The sequence below is a fragment of the Nicotiana attenuata genome, unplaced genomic scaffold, assembly GCF_001879085.1.
Source record: "Nicotiana attenuata strain UT unplaced genomic scaffold, NIATTr2, whole genome shotgun sequence".
In the NCBI taxonomy this organism is placed as follows: domain Eukaryota; kingdom Viridiplantae; phylum Streptophyta; class Magnoliopsida; order Solanales; family Solanaceae; genus Nicotiana; species Nicotiana attenuata.
Window position 1 is genome coordinate 25407 of NW_017676038.1, and position 10379 is coordinate 35785.

At 36.9% G+C, this 10379-nt stretch overlaps 1 protein-coding gene and 1 pseudogene across 1 annotated transcript; one reads left to right on the plus strand and one right to left on the minus strand.

Annotated features, from left to right (window-relative positions):
- The first annotated feature begins 323 nt into the window (after positions 1 to 323).
- On the plus strand, positions 324 to 3520 carry LOC109220692 (protein PMR5-like). Its single transcript, XM_019385149.1, has 5 exons — positions 324 to 842; positions 956 to 1127; positions 1290 to 1468; positions 1589 to 1747; positions 2924 to 3520. The coding sequence occupies exons 1-5, from the start codon at positions 523 to 525 to the stop codon at positions 3264 to 3266; spliced, it is 1173 nt and encodes a 390-aa protein (XP_019240694.1). The 5' UTR covers positions 324 to 522; the 3' UTR covers positions 3267 to 3520.
- Positions 3521 to 4451: 931 nt separating this feature from the next.
- Positions 4452 to 6730, minus strand: LOC109220691 (annotated as a pseudogene).
- Between the last annotated feature and the right edge of the window lie 3649 nt (positions 6731 to 10379).

The following is a 10379-nucleotide window of genomic DNA, read 5'->3' on the forward strand; positions in this document are numbered from 1 at the left end:
TGAAAATTGAGTTGTATTTGGATATAAATATAATTTTGGGTTGTTTTTGAAGTTTTTTAAGTGATTTGAGTGAATTTAAAAAAATAATTTTGGAATTTTTCAAATTTTTGAAAAATTCCAAAATGTATTCTCAAGTAAAAATTGAAAATATTGTAACTAAATGCTTATTTCGGAAAAAAGTAAAAAAATTTCGAAAAAAGAGGAAAAAGTTTGTTATGTCCAAACGGCCTCTTAATCCGCCCCGAGATATAGCATTGCACGTGAACCAAGTCCCCCCATCGTCACATGCACACTGCAACAAAAAATCTCCATTTCCCCATCACACATAGGCCCATTCCTCCTTTCTTTGTAACAGTACATTACACAAAATAACAACAACGACAATAACAAGCCTTACACAAAGGCCAAAGCCATATTCTTTTCTTTTTATTTCCCTTTCTCACCCCTTTTCTTTTCTTCTCTCTCTCTACCTTTTTTCTTTTATAAGTACTCTTTTTCTTCCTTCCTTGACCCTTTTCTCTAATGGATCATCTCTCTTCATTATATTGTTCTCTAATATGGCTTCTTTTATTACAGTTTTATGTAGTTTCATCAGTTGTATTATATAGGCAGCATCACCATAACAATAATAATAACCCAAATCACAGAAGCCCAATACTTCAAGGGAACCAAACATCATGTTCTCTGTTTATGGGTACTTGGGTTTATGATGAAACTTACCCATTGTACCAATCCTCTTCTTGCCCTGCTATCGATGTTCAGTTCAACTGTCAACTTTACGGCCGACCCGACACTGAATATCTTAAATACCGTTGGAAACCTGCGAATTGTGAGCTTCCCAGGTACCTGAATCTTGTTTTTTTTTTTTTCCTCCAATAAAGTTTCGATTTTTAGATTCTTTGTTTTTTTTGGGTGGTATATTTGATTCGTTGGGGTGGTTTTTGTTTCTTGATAGGTTTAATGGGCTTGAGTTTCTGTTGAAAATGAAAGGGAAAACAGTGATGTTTGTGGGTGATTCTTTAGGGAGGGATCAATGGGAGTCGTTAATTTGTTTGATTTCAGCTGATGTCCCAAAAGCTCAAACGCAGATGTCTAAGAATTACCCCATTTCAACTTTCAAGTTCTTGGTAAGCCTTTCAATTTTTTTTTTTTCACAAATATTTTTACCAATGTAATTAATAGGATTCATATTGGTCTCAAATGAGCTTAAATGGATCAAATTCATATTGTAGATTTTAGTGTGGTTTGGTCCAAAAACATATGAATGTGTGGTGGAAAATGGAATGCAGGATTATGGAGTGACAATATCTTATCACAAAGCACAGTATCTGGTGGACATAGACAGTGTGCAGGGAAAGAGAGTGCTTAGATTGAATGATATAAGAGGAAATGCTAATGCTTGGAGAGGTGTGGATGTCTTATCTTTTAACACTGGTCATTGGTGGACTCACAAAGGCTCTTCACAAGGGTACTTTCCTCATTATTTTAAATTTTGATTTTGTGAACAATAAATATATGTATTTTTAGGAATCTTGTTGTGTTTAGCCTGGTTTTTGAGAGGAGGGTGAAAATGGTAATTAAAATGCAGGTGGGATTACATAGATGATGGAGGGAAAATGTATGAAGACATGGATCCATTAGTGGCAATGGAGAGAGGGCTAAGAACGTGGGCAAGATGGGTTGATTCCAACATTGACAGAAGTAGAACCAGACTCTTTTTTCAGGGCACTTCCCCTAACCACTACGAGTATGTCAACTGTTTTTTCTCTCTTATTTTATCTTTTTTTTTTTTCGCCTCCAAAAATTGTTATCCATTGGTAATTTCAGTCACTTTTGGATTTCTCTTTTTGACCTATGCTTGCCTTTTGCCCCCACATTAGCTGTCATCTCTGTGCTCTAGTACTCCAACTTGGAACTTATAACCCTAAATTAGTGTGTTTATGCTTTTACTAATGTCCATGAAGACAGAAAATCAGTTTGACAATTTAAATGTGTAACAATTGCATTAAACTAAAGCATTTCAAATTTAGAAGAAAAAGAAATACTCCATCTGTTTCAATTTATAGCCCGTTTGGACATAAAAAAAAGTTCCCTTTTTTCCGAAATTTTTTCACTTTTTTTCTAAATCAGCCATTGTTCGTAAAATTTCCAATTTTCACTTGAAGATGCATTTTAGAAATTTTCGAAAATTTGAAAAATTCTAAAAAGCTATTTTTCAAAATTTTCACTCAAAACACTCACAAAATTTCAGAAACAATCTAAAATTATATTCATGTCATAACACAATTCTAAATTTCAAATACCATTTTCACTTGAAATTTTTTTCCCCCTATTTTGAAATTTTACAATTCTTATGTCCAAATGCCCACTTAGATGAGGTAGTTTAACTCGGCACGGAATTTAAGAAAAAAAGAAGACTTTTGAAACTTTTGGTCTCAAAACCTTAAAGGGTAAAAGCTTTGTGAGATCGCGATATTTGTGTGAAGTTATAAAAACTTCTGGTTAAGGGTAAAATAAAGAATTTAAAGTTGAATTATTTCTAATCGTAGAAATGTATCATTCTTTTTGAAATGGACTAATAAAAAAAGTATGTCGTCTAAATTGAAACGGAGGGAGTATCATTTAGAACAAAATAAAACCATTTTCTTGAAACGCTGTGTAGTAGAGGAAATGTAGGACCACTTGAGATTGAGGTCATGACCGTTGCATTATTCTGGCTCGCTTGTCTCGTCGGTGGTATATATATAATAACAGAAGCTTTTCACATGTGTGGTAGCCACTTGTGGGAACTCCAAATTTTATACGTACAATATATTTATTTACTAGTATTAAATAAAATGGACTCGTAGGAAGTGCTAAGCAAAATACATACCGTTAGGATAACTACTAGTACTATATAAACTAATGTCACTTTTTTGGGCAGTTCAAGTTTTTGGAACGGCGGTGCAGCGACAACATCGGGAAGTTGTTACGGGGAGACGAGCCCCGTAACAACGACCCTGATGAGTGGCTCAACGAACCCTGGAATGTACTCAGACCAAACGAACGTGGTGCAGACAGTAATAAGGGACATGGACAACCCACCCTTTTTGCTGGATATAACATTGTTATCAGCAATGAGGAAAGATGCACATCCCTCTATCTATAGTGGTGATCTCAATTCTCAGCAAAGAATTAACCCTAACAAAGCTGATTGTACCCATTGGTGCCTTCCTGGACTGCCTGATACTTGGAACCAATTATTTTACACTGCCCTTTTCTACTAACTTATATAGTATTAGTAGTATTTTAGCTTTTGCTAGCCTATTGATGCAATTCATTTTAGGACACACAAAATGTTCACAATAGTAGTGCACTTAATTAAATGTTCACACACACAATGTTCACACTCGTAGTGCACTTAATTAAGATGACTGTTAAATGAGTTTATATAGTTACTTAGGCTGTTTAACAGTGAAACTGAATCGGCAGTGTAGATTTGTTCTGCTAATGAAAGATATTATTTGGTGTTATTGGCTAATGGCTACTTCAAATCCATGGGTTTTTATGTTTTTTTTTTCTTCTATTCATTTACTTGTTTTCCTTTTTTTTACTGGACTTAAGTCATCCATGTCTAACATTTCTCCACCTCAAAAGAAATTCTGGTTCTTGGAAATTTCATATTTGATCCGTATTCTTTTATTAAGGATCTTTCTGAAATTGACAGGGGCTCCCAATTGAAATGGCAATTAGCAAGATAAAAAGTCTAGGTTGATTTTCTGATTCACAAACATGACATTTAACTGATTGCACCTTATATAAAGGGCAAATGAGACAGGACAGAGGAAGGAAAAAAAAAGGCCTTGAGAAAAGGGAATGAGACAATAATTTAGGAACTAACAAGCTCCTAAGACTTGCTATTCAAACAATATTTTATTAATATCTCCCAACACCTTAACTCTCTACCCCCCCCCCCCCCCCCACAAGGTCCTTATTCTCTTCTTTTTTTTTTTTCCTAATGAAAGGAGAGTCTATTATATTAAAAGCATAGGAAAATTTAGTTATTACATAAAATAGGGATAGACCGCATTGCGGTTTTCCCCAATTTGTCTTTAATAAAAACTGGTAAAATAAAAGCCAGAGGTGTTTCCCAGTACATAATGTTATCTTGCCCGTTGATAAATGTTGCTTGGTGCTTCCATACTTGGCCAAAGCTTCTGCTACAGTGTTGCCTTCCCGGTATACATGTGTTATTTCTGCCACTCCAATAACATCAAGAAGAAAACCGTGAATCTGTTTCCACTACAGTGGAAAGGAGATTTTTTATTCCATATTTACATGACCTAATGTTTTTTATGCAGCAGAACAACTAAAAAGACATGCTTGCTGACTCTCCTAATAACAATAATGTAGTAGACTAATGTTTATAATAATAGTAAAAAATACTAAGCTCAAACATGAGCAAGAAGTTGTGGACAACACTGTTGCTAGCTCCTAATTGTGAGCTTAGGGGCAGCACCAACTTCAACCATAGCTGGGACATTGCCAGTGATCTTTGTGGCCAGTTTCCCATTAGCTAAAGGAGGTAATTTATTCTCATTAGCCGAGTTATGCACACCAATAGCAGCCCTGCCTGAAGGATCAAGGTTCTTTGACCAAGAAGCATCCCACTCAACAGCTTTAGCGGTGCTACACGCCGCACTTGCTCCTCCAGGGACGGTTAGCCTAGCTGAATTCTGCAGAAAACAAAATGGCAGAGGTGCATGGTTAAACAACGTTCTCGGATTTAAGCAATTTGTGATTTTTACTTCACCTATTATCTGAATGAAGTACCTGTGGGAAGAAGCGCTCGAAAATCATCCTATAGTAGTATGCTTCCTTTGTAACCGGGGTGTTATGAGGGAAGATATGTGAAGCATAAAGCATCATCCTATTGGTCACCTATTAAAGGAATATATTTGTTTCCCCAGTCAGCTTATTAAATCAAACGAGCACTAGAAGATAAAGCAATAACATTTATGGATTAACTACTGAAAACGCACATGTTGTTCAGCATGTGTTTTGAGTCCATCTATCCAACAATAGTCTACACCATGACTGAATTGCTCTTTCTGCCTGTATAGGATATTCTGCAGCGCATGTAACATGAAAATGTTAGTTTTAATTAACAATAGAACCATTCAAATCACTTGTAAATGAGATTTCAGTTGGAATATTGTGATCTAGAGCTAACCTTTGGGAGGTAGGGATGCTCCTCGTCATCGAAAGCCCTCCTAAGAGCCCACTTCTCAATCCTCCCTTGCTCAGGTTTAATCTGAAATGGATAAAATCTAAGTCTTAGAGATTGTGGCTCCAGTTATATATCCATCAACAGTTAGAGCTCAATTTCTTACCAACTTCCACTCTGGATCAATACTCATGGCAACATTGATGAACTCTTTATCTAGAAATGGGTCGCTAGCTTCTACGCCCCATGCAGATGTTGACTTATTTTCTCTTAAACAGTCATATTGGTGAAGCGCTTTAATCTGCATAGGGAAAAAATCAACATTTTCTCAACTCCTTGTCCTATTTAAACAAGGAACTGGAAGCACTTTCTTATACCTTGCGACATGTTTCCTTGTGGAACTCTTCCTTGTTGGGAGCCTTGTGAAAGTACAAGTAACCACCAAACACTTCATCAGAGCCTTCCCCCAGATATGACCATCTTCACTCCTAATGACTTAATTTTACGCGACATAAGGAACATAGGAGTGCTTGCTCTGATTGTCGTTACATCGTATGTCTCGATATGGTAAATAACATCTTCAATTGCATCGATTCCATCCTGAACATACGACACATGTCATTTGCCATTAGGTAAACAAAAGGGAACGCAGAGGATGATAGATCAAAACCTGAACGGTGAAGTGAAACTCGTGGTGAACGGTTCCCAAGTAGTCAGCAACTTCTCTTGCAGCCTTGAGATCCGGTGAGCCCTGTTCAGTGAAAGCAAGCAAATCGGTATTAGATTTCATATAGCTGACCTTACCAGATTGTGAATGAGGTGTTGTCGTTATTCATGTTGTAATCACAGAAGTCTCAAGATTATCTGACCTCAAGGCCAACACAGAAGGAACGAAGCTGTGCTCCGCACTGCTTGGCAGCCTTTGTGCCAGCCAAGTAACGAGCAGCAATCGAAGCAACCAAGGATGTATCAAGTCCCCCGGAGAGCAGAACGCCATCAGTCATCAACCTTTTGATAACAGCCTGCAAAATGAAATCCAGCCTTAGAACCAACATGTTGGATCCATTTCAACAACAACAACAATAATAACTCACATTTTCAAAGGCCCGCCTGAGAACTAAGGGATCATAAGGAGTGGAAGGAATGGCCTCAGAGAACCAAGGAGGATTGTACCACCTCCTAAAGCCGCCATTCTTGCTAGAGTACAAGTGTCCTGGTGGGAAAACTTCAAAATGTTTGCAGTCATCATTCAAGCCCTTAAGCTCAGATGATATCCACACAGACCCTGAGAAGGAACAGAATTACAATACCAAATTAACAAGTACTATAAAGATTCAAAATGGTAATTTCAAATAGCAAAGTCTTCAACTGAGAAAATTGCATAGAAAACTACCATCAAGTCCCCAACCAATGTAAAGGGAAGCAATTCCAATGGCATCACGAGCAATAAGAAAGCTGTTATCTCGAGTATCCAATAACACAAAAGCGAACATCCCATCCAGCATGTCCACAAAATCTTCTCCATGTTCTTCATACTGATTAATGTACATAATATAATCAGGGAATAGTTTTACGTACAAATACACGTGTCCAACGTTGGAAGATGAGTAATCTAGATTACTCACGAGGTGGGCAATGACATCACAGTCACTTCCAGTCCGGAACTTATGATTAGGCAATTGCTTGCGAAGTTGCTCATGATTGTAGATCTCTCCATTTACCTGAAATTTTGTCATGTAATTAATCATCAACTATTTGAACGAAAAAAAAACTAAATGGAGGAAAGGATAAAATGAATCATATTAAGTGAAGTTGATAGATTGATAGTTCATTGTCAATCATCAGTTTCATTTCATCATTAAACTACGCATGAAACGGGAGTAAACGTAAAGTTAAAAGCACCCACCGTAACAACAATCGTATTATCTTCGTTAAACAAAGGCTGATCACCGGAAGCAGGATCAACAATGGCTAGACGTTGATGTGCCAAGTAAAAGTCGCCATGTTGATACAGCCCACTCCAATCTGGTCCACGATGCTTCAACCTATTCATCAGAATTATTATAAAATGTAACAATCATTTCCAGCTCCCAACTCTCTCACGAAGAAATTACATGCAACATGCGAACAACATCAATTAACAGGGCGATTATATTATTGCACCAGGGAAGAAAGAAAAAAAGGATTTAATTTTACCTGCGAGAGAGCTCGAGAACTCGAGCTCTTTTGGCCTGAGAATCATCAGAACAACCTAAAACAGCCAAAATCCCGCACATGATCGTTACTCTCTTCTTTTTCCTTTGTTAAAATGTATACTACTACTTGTTTTTACTACTTACACAAACACTAGTGTAATAAGTCTTTATCTAAGAATATTAGATAAATACGGACTATATACGAACTATAATACGGACAATGCAGGATTTTTGGAAAGCAATCAATTGTGTGGGAGGGAAGTCAGGCTTATGCAATATTTTTGGAGAGAAGGCCACGTAATAAGATAAAATGGACCATTTCCTAGGATAATGCAATCCTTAGTGGCAAACATGTTGGAATTTTGTTTAAACATAAATAATAAATAAAATGTTTTTAAACAGGAGTTATAGGGTGCATCCTTTCATCTTAAGTTGGGTTTTTTACTATAAAATGTTTCATAATGTTTTTAACAAAATACTAGTCATGTATTTGTAATATAGTACCTTGGATCTTATTGAAAAAATAATTTATTTACTAATATAAAATTTTGTGTAGTTTCATTCAAAATTATTTTTAAAAAAAAATAAAATTTGTACTTTTTTTCCCCATAAACTTCAATATATTATTTAAGCAAAAATACGATCATAATATACACTATTAAAAACTTTTGAGGCGTCAAATTTTGGGGCCTAAATCAAAGGGTTTACTAACCTCCCCTTGAGTTGCCCATGGCTATTTGTGCATATTCTCATAGCTAGGACCGTAGCTAGTGTATTGTTCAAGGATTCGGAAGAACCTAGTAACTTTTGCTTAGACCCTACATTTATATTAGGAAATACATTTGTAGGCATATAAATTTTATTGGAATTAAATTCAATAAAATAATTTGGACTATACATTCAATATATTTGTCCAAATAAATATTACGGGATAATAAATTGAATTAATTATATAAGTCCAATATATATGGGTTAAATAAATAAGTCTTAATCCATTGGGCTAGTCCATTTCATTATGCTAAAGTGATGAGCCCACTTCATTAAGCCAAAGTGTCATTTTCCTAGAAGACCCAGTTTTGTGCCATATGTGTCAAATGGCGTAGCACGCCAAGTCAAAGAGAAGAGCCACTGGGATCATGCCACGTGTCAAAATGGCAAGACATGCCAAGTCAAATTAAAAGGCCAATGAAACCGCGTCACGTCTGCTAGTGACATGTTTTGGCCAATCAAATGCGGCCTTGTCACACTTCTATTTGATTGGTCGGAAAGAGTTTGTTCTTATCATAACTCTTCCCTCCCACAACTATAAATAGGGGTCTTCATAACCTAGAAAACACACCATAAGTTATAACAAGAAGCAAGAGAGAGCTCCTGGATCAAACGCCGCAAATTTCTCTAAAAGCTACAAGCATTCAAGTGTTCTAAGGATTAAAAGATCAAGGCGAAGATTCAAGAATAAGTTGCAAGCCCTTGGATTAACAATACGTCAAGATCAAGGTCAGGCCTCAGGAACTTGGATTAAAATAAAATAAAATTCAAGATTAAGTTTGAAGGCTCTTTTATTTACTGTTGTAGAGTAGAATTAGAGGATTCATAGAGATTGTAACACTCAAATATTTAAAATAAAATACTACAATTCTTGCGATATTTTTCGCTCTTGATTTTATTTTCTCGACGCAATTTATTGTCTACAAATTCTGGCATGCCTAGTGGGACAATCTCTACCTCTCGTCTCAACTTTTCAATCACCAAAGTTTAAGAACATTGAAATGGCTTCAAAGAAAATCAACTCCAGTTCCACTTCCACCAAGGCTGCTAATTCCAGGTTCTATGCTGATGTGGAAAACATCCTCGATGTTACCTTTGGAAGATTTGGACCAGTTACGAGGAGAAAAGCAAGCTCATTAGGACAATAAGCACCCCAAGTTCTGTCCGTATCAACCCCTGTTTTCGGATCTTCATCCTCAATAGGAGCAAGATCTTCCACAAACGCACCCGAAGGAGGAAGTGATATTGCTAAAAAAATCAAGAAAACTCTTGCTCTACTTGACCTCTCTAGATCCAAGCACTCTACTGTGAAGAAAGATGACGATGCTTCAAGTGATGGATCCTCCCCACTTACGCCACATAGCGTGATCCAATCAAGGATCAATCTGTGTGAAAATTCATGCTACTCTCCATCGTCCACGACAATCATGAAAGCCATGGTGACAAACACTTCATCTGTGGAGGACTAGTTGGCAAACTTAACGGAACCAATCGCTAGCTTTACCAAGTTCATGAAAAATCAAGATGTTAAAATCGACAAGCTAACAGATAGGGTGGGAATCTTGATGGAAGAAGAATCCACCCACGCACCTAGAAAGCTCCCAGAAGTTCCAGAAAGTGATTCCCCCCAAGACAAGTAGCATCCGCTAAGGCTATCCTGTCTTATCTGAAGGGATGATTCCAATCGATCAACTGAAAAAGTTCATTGAAGGAACCATTAAGAATAGGTATGAAGTTGCTGTCAAGTCCTCCCTTATATATGCAAAGTCGTACACTACAAGGGTCGATATGTTGAAGATGTCTAATGGCTATCAACCTCCAAAGTTTTAACAGTTTGATGGTAAAGGTAACCCAAAGCAACATGTGGCGCACTTTGTTGAGACGTGCAACAATGCTGAGACTTATGGAGATTACCTCGTCAAGAAATTTGTCCGCTCGCTAAAAAGAAATATTTTTGACTGGTACACAGACCTCGAGACTGGATCTATTGATAGATGGGATCAACTAGAGCAAGAGTTCCTCAATCGCTTTTATAGCACGAGGCGTAATGCGAGTATGATAGAACTTACAAATACTCTTCAATGAAAGGGTGAACCAGTTATCGAATTTATCAATCGTTGGAGGAATGCAAGCCTCAACTGCAAAGAGAGGCTTAGTAAAGCTTCTGGCATAAACATATGCATCCAAGGCATGCATTGGGGCCGCTACAT

Coding starts and splice junctions, on each gene's coding strand:
- LOC109220692 (XM_019385149.1), top strand. CDS start 523: ATGGATCATCTCTCTTCATTATATTGTTCTCTAATATGGCTTCTTTTA. Junction 1,128..1,289: donor TTTCAACTTTCAAGTTCTTG/GTAAGCCTTTCA, acceptor AATGGAATGCAG/GATTATGGAGTGACAATATC. Junction 1,469..1,588: donor CACAAAGGCTCTTCACAAGG/GTACTTTCCTCA, acceptor ATTAAAATGCAG/GTGGGATTACATAGATGATG.